General features: G+C 32.0%; 2 protein-coding genes across 2 annotated transcripts; one reads left to right on the forward strand and one right to left on the reverse strand.

Annotated features, from left to right (window-relative positions):
• Positions 1-4,317: 4,317 nt before the first annotated feature.
• Positions 4,318-6,559, reverse strand: LOC134262581 (glutathione peroxidase 7-like). Its single transcript, XM_062744971.1, has 4 exons — positions 6,400-6,559; positions 5,963-6,112; positions 5,728-5,842; positions 4,318-4,909 (listed from the first exon to the last, which is right to left on the reverse strand). Exons 1-4 carry the CDS (start codon positions 6,511-6,513, stop codon positions 4,740-4,742), a joined length of 549 nt encoding a protein of 182 aa, XP_062600955.1. The 5' UTR covers positions 6,514-6,559; the 3' UTR covers positions 4,318-4,739.
• Positions 6,560-9,538: 2,979 nt separating this feature from the next.
• LOC134262582 (beta-1,3-galactosyltransferase brn-like) lies at positions 9,539-15,121 on the forward strand. The gene is made up of 2 exons (XM_062744972.1): positions 9,539-10,080; positions 11,630-15,121. The coding sequence occupies exon 2, from the start codon at positions 11,641-11,643 to the stop codon at positions 12,943-12,945; it is 1,305 nt and encodes a 434-aa protein (XP_062600956.1). The 5' UTR covers positions 9,539-10,080; positions 11,630-11,640; the 3' UTR covers positions 12,946-15,121.
• Positions 15,122-15,576: the final 455 nt, after the last annotated feature.

Below are 15,576 nucleotides of genomic sequence, written 5' to 3' on the forward strand. Positions count from 1 at the left end.
CTTGAAATAAAAGATACCACAGAGTCTGACACATCTGTTTCATATTCATATCTTATACTTGAAAAAGACGTTAATTTAAGGTAATCGAACAACCAAGTTTCATGACAAGCGAGCTGACTAACTTTTCAATCAAATACTCAGAGTACCCTTACTTATGCAGCAATATACCTTCATCACCTGTACACAGGGTTTATATCTCTGTCAGTTGATTTGATATGCAAGAGCATGCTCTACGTGTGAAATATTTTTAAAACGAGGTACTTTATTGACAAAAAACTTGCTGAAACAAGAAAATCAGCAGTCTCCTTTAACGTCATCATTTTGTAAGTTCGTATTTCGTAAGTTCAATAGTCGATACAATGACCTTGTCAGCAAATACAATTTATTATTAAGTCAAACGTTGAGTAGCATTTTTCATACTAATTGGTCGGCCATTATTTCCCGCTCACGACAGGGAACACGCGGCGGGTGTGACCGGTTGGCAGGGGATGCTTACTCCTCCATGGCACCTGTTCCTTCCTCTGATTTTAGGAGGTTCGTGGTTGCTCTGCTCCAAATTTGTATTGTTTAATGGACTTTTGAGCTTGAATACTGTTTGTTATATCTATATATTTCATACTCTCATCTCTTACTTAAAAATTAAGGGTACATATGTATGGTGATGTCCGTCTTGAATGCTTGGGTGTGGCCAATCCTTATTCACTACTCGTCGTAAACCATTAAATCATTTTAAGAACTATAATCAAACAGCTGTTTTATAATGACCTCCTTTACCACTCATAATAATTTAATCAAAGTTTCACAAAATCCATATTGTCATTGTGGACATCCTAACTTTACGTTTTGAATGGACTTATATTTGGGATGATAGACAGTGTCATCGTACTTTGTATAATATCGGGACACTCATTTCTTATGCAACTCCTCCTATCCCTGATTCTCAAATTATAGTCTCAATTCGCTTTAAATAATGTACCGTGGTTTTAAGTAATATAATATTTCTAAAAAAAATTATTTTCTGCCAGTCATATATGAACCATTGTTGGTTGTTGATTAAAATACAACAATTGTTTGTTGTAACTTGAATGATTGTCTTGGGCGAAAATCGCATTTTATAGCAGAAATCGATATTTACGTTACTGTCGCCGATCATAGTGTAGTTTTTATTTTAAACCGAAAAGAAGTTTTAAATCACTTACACATCTTTTTCTTAGTAGGATTGTCCTACATTTGAGTTATATTTTCTGAATATCACACCCTTCACACATATGCGTGGCATAGATTTTTAAAAAATTTAATATATTTATCAAATTTTGATGTCACCGCAAAATTATTACTTTTCTATTTGGAAATTTGGAAGGACTGCTGAACTGACTCAATAAGATTAAGTTGTAACTTTTTAACATCATGAACACCTGTTCCATTGCATGGAATGGTAAAAAAGACACTGTTTATCTGTATTTATAAAAAATAGCCCCCCTTTTCTTACGAGTCCAATGGTTAAAAAATTCATCGATATTTACGTGTTAGTCTTTATTCACAAATTAAGTAAAAGAACTACATTGTTTCCTATAGGTCAAATTGCCTTACACTCAAGCACTAGAATATGTCTTTAATTAGCAGTGGAGTAATTAAACAACAGCATCAAAAGTTACGATAAATCTATAACGTACCGATATTTACGTTACCATGTTTTAAAGTAAATTAGAATTAAATTCTAAAGCTGTTTGAACAGATTTGTTAATCTTAATGATTTAAAACCTAAAAACATGAAGAAATAAACTGTTTCTTAAAATGACATTTTTTTCTGTAACAAGAGTGCAAAAATGCAAATGGAAGGGCACATGCAAAGGTGAACATATTTAACACATTATCTTGTGCTTCCGTGTGATTTGAAAATTGAATTGACATAATATCATTAACAAGAAGAATTGTGGTTTAATGATTGAATGTTTACATTTTGAGCAATTGGTTAATATTGCATATAGTGTAATGCACGTTTTCATTCGGAACGTAAATCTGAAACAAAACTTACTTAAAAGTTTGTATTTTGCTGTTTGTTTGAACTGATAGTGCATCGTCAACTTAAATAATCGTTATATACACCTAAATTGTATACCAAGCAAAACATTTTGAAGAATATATTATTTTTCGTAGAAAATATAATTCCAGAAAATGAGCGCTGCGCTGCATGTAAGGGGGGGGGGGGGGGGGGGGGCTGTCTTCCACAACGGGTTAAAGAAAAAAGACGGCTATGGGTGTTGGGTGTCATTCGAAAATGGTCGAAATTGAATAGCCATTTCCATTTTGGTTGCTTTGCAAGAAATACATGTATTAAATTGTGCACCTCATTTTTCCCATTTAAATTGCTGCTAAGACATAGAACTTAGAACGTTTGCGTCTATGTTTATAATAGTACTGAAAATTCAATTTACGTTACATTAATGTAGAATGTACATATATTGCTCTATAGAGCACATGTAATATGGAACTGTAATAATTAACAAACTTTTTAAAGGGTGGTGGGGATAACTTTGGTTTTTTTGTGATTTGAAGATAAAGTTTTCACAAGCAATTAAGCATTTGAAATAATCAACAGATTAAATGGTGGAAGGGGGAGGGGGTTGTCATAAAATAAATGAATCCTCTATAGATAAGTCATAACTTGAATTTTCAGTGCAACCCTTTGTCAAGAACACAGATAAGAAAATTCATAAAATTCAATAATTTGTAATAATACATTCACTTTTCCACGAATATACTTTTATTTTTGTATGATATCTATGTGCGATATTTACGTGATATTTAACAAACACTTCGTAATCATGTAATGGCGAAATATTTTTACCTTCTGATATTTTAGATAATGTGCTTTTCTCTGAACAGATTAATAAAGAATCAAATAATGAAGCATTTTAGGGAATATTGATTATTAAGCTTATCGTCAGATTTGATAAAAACTTTTTAAAATAAAAAGAAACTAATTTCATTTAAATGAAAATGATGCCTGTTAAAATTAGCCCTCCAACCGCATTCATTTCGAAGGAGGTCAACAAAACAAAGCATGAAGTATGTAAATCAAATTGTGATTTTTAATAACTATAAACCATCTTGTTTCAAATGATATATAAAAGTGTTAGTTTCAGTTCACAAATTTTTTTGACTTTTCCCAAAGTCGATTTGGCACTATAAATTGAGAATGCGTGCTATACCACTTTATATATTTTAATGAGACTTTTACAATCTTTTTTGCATACTCCCATTGTGTACCTTAAATCTTCTGATAGGATATATTGGGCTTCCTCGTCGCAAAAAAAAAAAACGACTCTAAAGTTGTACTCATATGAAAGCAGAAATATAATTTTGTGAGCTCAATATTCACAGTACCTCTAGTTTTAAGCTAACTGACCCTGTAGAAGTTATAATCAGTTTTGTATCTATGGCTCATAAACACTTCAGCCACTGATCGCATAATTTGATTAAACTGACCATCAGACTAGCATATTGTTCCAGATCTTCAGAATAGAAGATTTTTTTCATTTAAACCTGGAAAAACATGATATAAATTAATATATATTTATATCAACTACGCAGTCGCTCACGACTTTAGATGTTCAAGGAAAAAACATACTCTTACTTCAGAACAACTGATTTATTACAAGGAACAGTCAATGTTATCCAGACTTTTTTTGGCAATACTAGTACTTCCTTTCCCTTCAAGACTTAATATACACTCAGATTACTAGTTTGACTCAAACATTTCTTTGTTCCAAACTCAAATGCATCAAAAAATTATAATATGAAATAAATGAATTTAATTATACATATTCTTCCCCAAAAAATCACACCATCTTATTGTATGATTGCAAGCTTGTGTTTAACATACATGTCTAATAAAAGTAATTTGATTCTATGGGATGAAAATGCATATGTATGATGATTTGCATCAATCATAATGATGTAAATGAACAGTCATCCAAAAATAAATAAATAAAAAACATTCACAAGTTGGGAAGTACATGTACATACAATCCCTTAATTTAATACTGTGATTCATAAATGGTATTTTGTAATTTAACATGATTTGTGACAATTTTTTTTGTTGGTTAAATCCATGTTAGAGTTATCTCCCTTAAACTGTGTTTCTATCTGATACTTTTCAATTAGGGAGGATTTAACAAAGATGTAGATATGATAAGCAATCTTTGAATGTTGTACACTTCAAATACATGTATTTTGTTCTTTCATGTTTGGAGAGAAAAATTAACTTCATTGATTTAATTAACTAATAGTCTTATATTTCACAATGTTTTTTTTTTTATATTTTAACATTTCACAATAGACAAAGAATATTGTTTCCCTTCTTATTCGACACTAACGGTGTGTTGCAAACGAAAAATAAATAAAATTTACATTTAGGAGCCTTAAAAAAACCTTTGATTCTTTTTTATTTCCTTGTGCACCCATGGCCATCCACTAGCTTTAATTTGTTTATATATTTTTCCTCAGATGTGCATGGATAGGCCAATGAATATATTTGAATTTTTAAACTTATTTTTTGAATAAAAAAACTACAAAATAAACATTTTAGTTCAAGCTTGCTTTGCAATAATCAATGAAAATAAATATTATTGATTTGGATATTGCTTCTGGGGGAAATGTCAACACTTACAGTAAAGGGGGAAATGTAAACACTTATTGTTAAGTACTTTATCAAACATTGACTAGCAAGATCCTGTTCACAGCTCCCCCCTCTTCTGGGCATTAACAGAATAGTTTCCATCAATGACATCTATGATATCCTGTGTGATATCTTCTACTGATATCCAAGGGCCCCAGGCTCGAACCACATGCCCTTTCTCATCTACCAGGTATTTCCAGAAATTCCATGTTGGCTCTTCAGAGTTTTCTGTACAGAGAAAGGTTTAGAGGTGGTTAACAAACTAACATTGTTTATAAATACTCCATACTGATAAAGTGTGTGCACAATGATTGTTTGATTAATTATATTCTTAACAATCTTGGCAGTGACAATATGTGCATTTTTTTCTAGATTTCATTATGAATATTTGATGCATGAAAACAAAACATAATAAAAGATGCATAACAACAACTCACACAGAACAAACCTGATTTGACAAGAGCACCGAGTCCATTATAAAATCAGAGGTCTTTCTTTTAAAGTCTTTATATCTGTTAAATTAAGATCTGTTACATTTCTTTATTTTTAAATTTATAGGGATGTTACAAGATAGATATTTTGATTAGGGATATTACTTATAATTTAAGCTACTGTAGTGATGTTACTTACTTAATTGTTACTGTACTAAGATATATAAATCAGGGATGTTACTTACTCAATACCATAGATATCTGAATTTAAGGGATGTTACTTACTCGATACCTTAGATATCTAAATTAGGGATGTTACTTACTCGATACCTTAGATATCTAAATCAGGGATTTTACTTACTCAATACCATAGATATCTGAATTTAAGGGATTTTTTTTACTCAGTATTGTAGATATCTAGATTAGGGATGTTACTTACTTGTTACTATAAATATCTAAATGAAGGATATTACTTACTTAAATTGTAGATATCTAGATTAGGAATGTCACACATAAAGGACGTTACTAACTGGTTACTGTAGATATTTACAATGTACTATTTAGGTTAGGAATGTTATTTAAGAATTTGATTTTTAGATTAAGGATGTTACTTACGAATTAAATATTTCCAAGCTTCTGGAACATCATCACCTGTCACATTAATTTTGGAAAATACTGGAAAGTTGACTTTGTAATTTTTCTTTGCAAAAGACAGGATTTCTTTATAACTCTGGAAAATCATAAGAATATGCTTTATTTTTAAATAATTTCCAAATAATTTATTATTTTTGTAAATCAATGATTCAAATGAAATCTTCAAAATTAACAAGTTATTAGAGTTTAATTATACCCCAGGCTCCTGTTTACCAAACTGATTACATGGAAAGGCTAGGACAGAGAATTTATCACTGGAACCTAACTTGTCCTGGAGTCTGACCAGAGACCTGTAATGACCATCGGTGTAGCCACATTCGGACGCCACATTCACCACAAGCACCACCTAGAAAAAAAAAACAGAAAGATCTGGGGATTCTCAAAGTTGAAAAATGGATTCATTTATCATTTTAGAATATATCATTAATTATAAATGTTTGCTCTTCCTCGCTTTACTTATCAAAGATATTGATAATTAAGCAAATGAAATCGAAGAATCGTGTTTACATTTGAACAAACAATCCTTGATTATTTATAAGCAGTACACTGACTGAATACAATCAATGAGCAGATAGGGGCTAGCAATTTTAATGCACTCAGTTTTCTATAAATCAAGCAGAACTCTCATTTTACCTTTCCTGCATATTGACTCAGGTCTGTTTCTTTGTCTCCCTGTTTTACGCTATAACTGTAAAAGCTGTCTGATGACGCACCGACAATAAAAACCAAAATTAGCAGCAGATTCATTGTGGAGATGCTGAAAACGATGTTGATAACGTTCCACGTGTGACATCGCTGTGGTCCTATTTGCGTTTGATGAAATCGGATACATCAAGAAAGCGTCTTGTACACATTGATGAAATATTTCAGGTGCGGATCAAAATATTTGCATGCCAATGAAATGATAGAATAAACAATAACGTTGATTAATATAATTTTTGTATACATAATTGGTACACGTAGTGGAATATCATGTGGAAGAAGATTTTGTGTTAGATGTGTATGTGAGATTTTATATGCATAGGCGTCGGAAGCAAATTGAAAGTGTGTGTGTGTGTGTGTGTGGGGGGGGGGGGGGGGGGGGGGGGGGGGCAAGACCACCAAAAAATGGTAACCCCCAATTTCCAATTTTCAATGCCTTTATTTTGTCTATCTTTGCAACAAAGACGCCTATGATGTGTAATTATGGAAAGATTAACATATATCGATATAAAGCACCGGCCTTTCCAGCTGCCAATTTTCCTCTTGGATTTTTATTCCCCCGTAATCATCATAAATTATATTTCACATGTGTATTCCTTGTGACAAGACCTTTCTTCAGGTTACACCAAATTTGAGGTTTTCGACTAAAAATTTCCGAACTTATTTTGGCCTTAACTTTTAAAATAGTTGGTACTTTTTTCAAACTTCACATATGTATTCACTATAACAAGACTTTTCAATAGATATAAATATATATATATATATATATATATATATATATATATATATATATATATATATATATATATATATATATATATATATATATATATATATATATATATATATATATATATATATACTATGGTTAAACTCCACTCTTCCTTTGATTAAAGTAAATATTTAAGTGTTTCGCGTATTACTGAAATTCAATAAACTCAATAAAATTTAACCACGTTTTCAATATACTATAATATCAATTAACCATGTTCGGTCCTCTAAATCTTCTACTTACAAAGAAGAGGCCCAGTACGTGTCTCTGACGGGTCAATATGAAACGATATTAACCCTGTCACAGCTTAATTGCTCAAATTACAAACAGAGAATAAACATAAAATTATACATGAAACAAAGCATGTAAATTATCAGAGACTTACCTAATTTTTCTTTTTTAAGATTTTTCTATGTATATTTTATAAGATGTCAAACTAAATATCCGTATCTCTCCACTATATAAAGAAACGAGAAAGCAAAACTTTATCTTGTGTAAAATCTGCTTAGTAATAGATTATTAACAGATTTGTTTTAATATCTATACGTTTACATTATGGGTAAAGGACGTATGATATATTTATAAAGAAAGCAGAAAATTCATAATTAATATTAGGCCATCTTTCAAAAATTCTTTGGTTGCCCTCTCCCGACCGTGCAGCTGACTAAATTTGGTCCGATTATAATTATTCTAAGTTCCAGGCCACGGTATTTTTGGTTTGTTTGTTTTTTGTTTTTTTATTCTTCTTATGATTCGGGAGAGGGAAACGAACTTTATTTTATGGCCTTATACAGTATAGTTTTTTTTTTTAATCTTGAAAAGCATCTCTCTCTCTCTCTCTCTCTCTCTCTCTCTCTCTCTCTCTCTCTCTCCCTTGCCCCAATAATCGAAGATTCGAGGGCATAAAGAGTTTTTGCCCTGGTAACGTTGCGCCGAGAAAGTCACGCTTTACTGAAAGTCCAAGCTTACCTGAGAGCTAGGGCTTCCATATTTCACAGGTGTATTCTTTGTGACAAGACCTTCCTTTGAATACCAACATATTACCTTGACCTTTGGAGTTTGACATGCATTTGAGAAAGTTCAACACATGCCATAGGATGCCATACGGTTACACCAGTGTTTCACAAACACATTGGGTGGGGGTTAACTGGTTTAAAACTATAATAAAATAGAATAAAATATTATCTATTTTTTTATATTCCAAGAAGTGTGTTTGATTTTAGGAATTTTCTTATTTGAATTTAATGTATATTGGCTCTGAATGTCGCACCTTATTTGGTATTTGCTGAATCGACAAACACTTTTGTGGATGATTTTATACTTTAAAAAGCGAAATTGTTCCGTATGTAAAAGAAATTAAGATCCATGTCCCTCAACAAGATGTGTGTCCAAGCTGTAGAAAGACTATATCGCAACTGGACCTTTTTTAGCCACTCAAAAAGAATCTACTAAAGATATGAAAATCACTTAATCCATTCAGTCACTGTTTCAGGGGGAACACTTCATACAGATTATACATAGATAGATAGATATACATTCATTATCAGGTCTACATATGTTTCCTGGGAATATTGTTAACCATCACAGGAAATCCTTACAAGTATTGTTATGCAAAACTAAGTCACAATTAAATCTATAATTTAAAGAGTGTCCACTTTACATTAACAATGGTATAGGCGAGTAATGCAACACACTGAACAGCAGGCTTCAAATAATTTATCTATTAATTTCTTGGTGTACCTGTAGTTCTATTAATTAATATTCATGTGTATCGATCGATTTTTACAGTAGCACACATTAACATGTAGGAGCTAAATGCCTCGTTCTTAATTTTTAATCCCTTGGTAATAAATATTTGTCTTTGCCTTCAGCTCCTATACTCCAGCCTATCAATATTAATGAATGAAGCGAATAAAAAAATTAACAAAAATAAAAAAAAAAAGTAATCAGGTCATGGTGTCATTTGGAATAATTTTCTATAGTTGAGACATTATCATTCATTTTGTACAAGTATATATAAAGTGATAAACAGATTTAGCTAAATAAATTTTTGTGTAGTAGATGCCTTCCTAGAATCTTAGGAGTAGTCACAATGTATGTACAAGTAAATACATGTATGTATTATAAAAGGGATTGCAGATCGATTTGAAATGCCTGATTCTGTCACCATAGATATGAATTGTTGGACCATCATTAAAGTATCTATTTTCACGGTATCGATTTTTCGCTATTATAACTCTGCATGGGACAATCTATGATTTCCTTCCATTTTAACTGATTCAGCGAGGCAATGAACCGGAAAATACCGCTATATGGCATTAGTATGAAGTGTGGGGGATGACAGTTAACTTGCACGGCAGCGGCCAACCATTTATAGCACCCATTTATAAATTTTGCAATAACCAGCATTTCTGTCGAGTAACTATGAGTTCAGAGGGGAATATGGAATATGAAAGTAAAGAAATGTGAAGGCAAACGACAAATGAAGATCTCGTGAAACCGTTCTTTCATGCGTCCCATGTCCGCTTTGATCAGAATTGACGTGTATACACTGTATAGTACCTGCAGATCAAATAGCGTTGTAAAAATGCTTACACAGTCACCGGAACTGAATCTAAATTGCAGCTTTGAAAGCCGGGTATGTACGGTGTAGTATAACAATTGTCACGCTTGAGAAATATTCAATAGTTGACCGTAAAACTTGTGGGATTTTAATTTCCAGACCGTCTTGACTGAACTCTTTACTGTTGTTGAAGATTTCATGAAAGAGTGGATTATAAATCATGTCCAGTGGGTATATGGTGACTAAATGGAGAAATGTACATGAATCTCAAAACCAGGTAAAGCATGATGTTTTATATTATTATTATATAGATGTTAATTCAGATAGTATAACCTTGAGGTATTTCACTTATTTACATCCTACTAGTATACCACGTATACTTACATGTTAATATCTATTATAATAATTAAGACCCTTTGAAGACTCTTAAAAGGGGGGGGGGGTCCTGATCAAATTTCACAATGTCATAATGATATCCCCCCTCCTTGCATACACTTGCTCTCACACACGAAGGTAGGGATATACTGTTTATACATGTATATCATTAGGAATGTAATTCAATGTTGATCATTATTTGAAATTAAGGTGAAAGGTTATTTTTGTGTGTATGTGTGTTTTACAACTCAGGTGGAATTTCTCTCTCTCTCTCTCTCTCTCTCTCTCTCTCTCTCTCTCTTCTGTTGGACACCCTGCTTACAAACAAGCAATATAGTGGTAAAACATTGTAAGCCCTTATATGCATTTGAAACAACTTCCTGATTATTTATGTAAACACAAGCACTAAACATACACCGTGTAAATAAAGAGGTTTCTAAACTCTGACACCTTTACTGTTTTATGATGGGATAAGGATACTTCGTGGATTCATTATTTTGTGTCGCACCTGTCGTACCATAATATCACCAGCTCCCCTACTCTACATCTGAAAGATGACAACAGTCAGAAAAACAGTTCTTGCATTGTTTCTTAGTTGAATAGTATACCTATGAAAAACGATCGATGAAAATTCACCCTAGGTAGCTACACAGTTATTTCTATAAAAGACAAGAGGGGAGGTGTAATCTTGAAATGACTGATATTATGTAACAGAATAGAAAAGGGCTTTTAGATTTTCAGATGTTTTATTCATGAAACGTGTCAGATAATATCTCGATACGCCCATTGTATTACAATATTCTCTTATTTTGCAAGAGTAACAGCAAGAGCTAAGAGAGAATCGATAGCCCTCTCTGTTTAAGTGTTATATATGTTCAAATTAAAATAGATTTTTTTTTAAATTAAAATGCTTCAAACCTGGAATTAACGTTCAGGTAGAATTTTTATTTATTTTTTTTTTATTTTTGCATTTGCAATGATATCTCGTGAGCAAAAATGCACATACATGTACTTAGTATTGTCGCCCCCGGTTATGTACATGCTTGGTTTCGGTTGACTTCCGAGCTCTACCCTTGCAAATATACATGTACATCCATATCACATCCGAGTTCAGGATTACATGTATTTACTAGAGTGGTAAAATATGCTCTTGATTTTGGCAGGATATATGAAATTCGCTTTTTTCAGCTTTTGAATAAGTAAATGATATAAACCAACATGCTGACAAATTTATCTTCCTAATTTTTTTTTTTTCATTTTGTTCACTGTAGTTAAAAATTTTACACTTTCCCCCTATTGACGAGGCTGGTGGATGGTGTCGTATATGCATGTGTCCATTCTTTAAAAACGACACCTTCTTTAAAAAGTGCTATAGTAAACACAAACTTTTAACAAAGGCTGTGATTAATGTGTGAAATTTTATTTTAATATATTGTCTTTTTTTTATTTAGAATCAATTCACATGTTAGAGAAATTGAAAAGACGCACGATGAAAAAATTCAGATGCAGGAGGATACTGTTGGGGAACTCGCTACGGAACTTTCTCATTATCGTCGCTCTGTGTCTGTCCGTGCTGAATATGATGAACTGGGTGTATTACAACTACTCCGAGGCTCTTGTTCAAGCCTATAACAAATATTCCCCATCGTCCACTGTGGTCCAAATAGCACGTTCTCAGTTCGCACTGTCCACCTCAAAAGTTGTAGCAACGCAGAAGAAATCACCTGTAGTAAACCAGAACATTAAAAGACGTTATCCATATTTTGATCCGAGTGATACCTATGCGGAGAATGGGGTTTACATGGAAGTCGGACCTCCCCTTGACACTACAGATATTAGGAAAAAGAAACTTAATTTTGATTCGAGAAAGTATCCATTAGAGATAGATCTTGTTCAACTTACAAAAAATATTTTTGAAGGAAAGAAAATCAAAAACAAACAAATTAATCCTCATCCTTTTCAGTTTGTACATGAAGCTGAAAATGCTTGTCAGTTTGAAAATTTGCATATGGTTGTTCTTGTGAAATCTAAAGCAGATAATTTTAAAAATCGCGAAATCATCCGACAGACTTGGGGAAATCAGTCCCTTTACAATGGCGTGTCTGTAGTCTTTCTGCTGGGAAAAATGGCAAAATTTGATAAAGAAATCGCCCAAGAAGCTCAAAAATACAAGGATATAGTACAAGAAAACTTTATCGATCAGTATTCTAATAATACATTGAAAACAATCATGGGTTACAACTGGGTAGTGCGGCATTGTCCAAACGCAAACTTTAACCTTTTTGTTGATGACGATGTGTTTGTTATTGTTAAGAACCTGGACAGCTACCGTCAGAATAAAGACAAAGAACCTCGACTTATGTTGGGAAAGTTACTACCACGATCTACGCCATTTAGAGACAACGGTTCCAAATGGTTCGTTTCGTGGGAAGACTATCCGTTTGATAAATATCCGCCATATTTAGCTGGCGGTGGCATTCTGATGTCTTGGGATGTGACTAGAGCGTTTGCCGCTGCCTTTCCTTATGTGAAAACAATTTCAATTGACGATTCCTATTTAGGAATTATAGCTAGAAAGCTCAAATTATCCCCACGTAATCATGGTGGGATGGTTATCATGAACCCCGGCAAGGACACGAAGGCAGCCATGTCTATGAATTTTGCAACGGTTGTGGCCTTTCATCGCATTCCTTCTCCCGAGTCCATGATGGCTACATGGAATCAATATATAGCTAAATATCCCATTAAACCAAAGCCAAAGAGGTAACGCGAGGAATGAAGTAGATTTATTTATCAACGTAGATTCCTCGCTGCTATTGTTATTGTCTTCAACATTCCATTCAATACTTCTGTGTAAAGAAAAAAATACAAAGAACATGCATTATCAAAAATTTGATTTTTTCTGTTTGAAAATGGTTATGGAACTCGATGTCAATATGGGGTTCCTTGTTGTCATTTATCAGACGGAACTTTCTGTTAACGAAAGGGACTACACCACATAGACGATACATATCTGTAATACAGGAGAAATAATTCTACAGGTTACCAAACTATTCTGTGATATGTGTGTCTCCTTTATGATTGTGAGTAATGTGTTCATGTTGATTCTGTTCTATTCTAATTATTTTGCATCATTTGTATTTGTCATTTAGTCATTTTTTTCAATGTTTTGTTTTATACTCGATTTTTAAATCGCATTTCAGAACTCCCAGTTTTTCAAATGCATAATGCCCTAGCCACTGGTGAATGGTTTTGTCCATAAGAAGATGATTTTTTACTTGTATGTGTACTTTAAGATTGATTCGTAATTTTTTTGTTGTTGTTGTCAGTGACGTTTACATACTCATATGTATAGACTGTGTAAACAACTTTGTGTGCCTGATCGATTTATGATATTTAAAAATGATCTCATATGAAATTTAAGTTCATTATGATCAATATTTCAATTTTAGCCATAATACTCCAGAGCGAAATACAATTAACTTACCTAAAATAATGTAGTTATTGCTTGTTTGAATATAACCGATTTTATGTTCAACATTATCAATTCCATGTTGATTTCAGCCGTAAATAGTACTATAAAATAAAAGCAAAGTACACTAGTATAATAATGCATTTAATGCTTGTTTGAATGTTACTTTGATTTAATAATAACAAGAATGATATAGAATGTGATACATTGTATATGCATTGATTAGATATGGAGCTTTCCAGCAATTACATTTTCTATTTTGAGGTTATTCGTTATTAGTATTTGCATTTTGAAGTATGTCCATCTTTATTTGAAATTACCGTTTTAATATTGTCAAAATGGTACATATTTGTACAATATTTACGGGTTCTAAGCCAGCATAATTTTATTGCACCATGAAGGAGTTCTTTTATGAACCAGAATTGTACACTGGGAATAAGTGTCTTGGGTCGCTGGTATAGAAAACTTTTGGTGTTGGTTACATACTTTTGCGCATGCGTTGCTCATATTCTCGCAGATTTGGTGTTGGAAGTGCAATTACTTACTTTTTAATTTGCCTGAGCATCAAGTTGTATTTTTCCCCTAACTAAGATAACTCATAGACAGCTGTCATAGACCTTAAGTGATTTAGGTCTATGAATATCTAAAGGGATACAAAATTATATGTAGCAAACTAATTGTTACCTTCACTCAAATCTATATAGTAGTATTGCTTCGGGCTTCTTACAGTTTTCACAGGAAAGTGATAGTTTGAATGGTAAGATTCTAACAACCTATGCTTGAAATGTTATCTTTCGAATACCTATACTATTTTTTTTATTGAAGTAAAAAAATCTTAATAATACAGTAAAACATGTCCTATTTTATTGAATTTTCTTTATCATACTTTTAAAGAAAAAGAGAGAATAATTAAATTTTCTGAAGGGGAAGCTATGCTTCTGCTCCTAACCTTTTTGAATATATTGCTTGACTACATTTATACCCATATTTTTATTCTTATACTTACTCAACTGAGTTTACAGTTTATTACAAACTCTGAAAAATAAACAGATTATTAAAAATCTTATTCATTTTAACCTTTCCTGTATTTGTCTTTATACTTGATTAAATGTTGGAAGAATTATTGGAAATTTTAAGTAAATTATAAATAAAAACCGTACTTTGTGGGAAAAAAATGTAGGTTACGAACAAACAAGAAGATGTTCATTGGTAATTTTAGAGAAATCTCGATTGATGAAAAGAACATCCGGATTTGTGGTGATGCAATATTTGATTAATGGTTGCTCACATAAATTCTTTGTCATTTTCCCAACTTTTCTGAAACCGTTCTTGTTTTATATGAGTTGAGGAAAATTGCTAACTTTTTATTTTATTATAATACTCTTGTAAAGAAATGTTATGTACATTTGTATGGGAATTTTTCCCATAACTATGTGTATGTATAGTCATTATTTTTGTAAAAAAAAAAATGTTTTTGACATGTTTTTCATATTGAAATATTTATTGTTTTTATACAATAATTTATTCATTAAAATCATACATAAACAAAAATTTATGTTATTATTTACACATTACAGTTATTATTTAGTTGAATAATTCATGTATTTTCTTACTTGCTTAACTGCAAATGCTGTGATAATATTTTAGAAGAAAAATTATTGAAATTAGAGTAATTTATGTGAATCAACCTTCACACATTTATGGGTTCAAATAGGAAAAAAGCTACATGAATTTCCACTCAATAGACATCAATAATCACATAAAAGGTATAGATCACAGCCTTTTTCAAATTCTCGGACATAAATGAACAGAAGCGAATCTAAGCAAATAGTCACTTGTTGTACATTTCATTCTTAAATTTTAAAATTGCATATAATTTATCAATAGACTGATGTATCAGATTAAACTTGATGCAGAAATACACCT

Source organism: Saccostrea cucullata, unplaced genomic scaffold, assembly GCF_032062105.1.
Source record: "Saccostrea cucullata isolate Sc308-1 unplaced genomic scaffold, CSIRO_AGI_Scuc_v1 ctg11319, whole genome shotgun sequence".
NCBI classification, from domain to species: domain Eukaryota; kingdom Metazoa; phylum Mollusca; class Bivalvia; order Ostreida; family Ostreidae; genus Saccostrea; species Saccostrea cuccullata.

Excerpts from the sequence above, each read along its gene's own strand:
- LOC134262582 (XM_062744972.1), top strand. The coding sequence starts at position 11,641 with ATGTTAGAGAAATTGAAAAGACGCACGATGAAAAAATTCAGATGCAGG.
- LOC134262581 (XM_062744971.1), bottom strand. The coding sequence starts at position 6,513 with ATGAATCTGCTGCTAATTTTGGTTTTTATTGTCGGTGCGTCATCAGAC. Across the intron at positions 6,113-6,399 it reads TGAGTCAATATGCAGGAAAG|GTGGTGCTTGTGGTGAATGT; the intron begins GTAAAATGAGAG and ends TTTTTTTTCTAG. Across the intron at positions 5,843-5,962 it reads TTGGTAAACAGGAGCCTGGG|AGTTATAAAGAAATCCTGTC; the intron begins GTATAATTAAAC and ends ATGATTTTCCAG.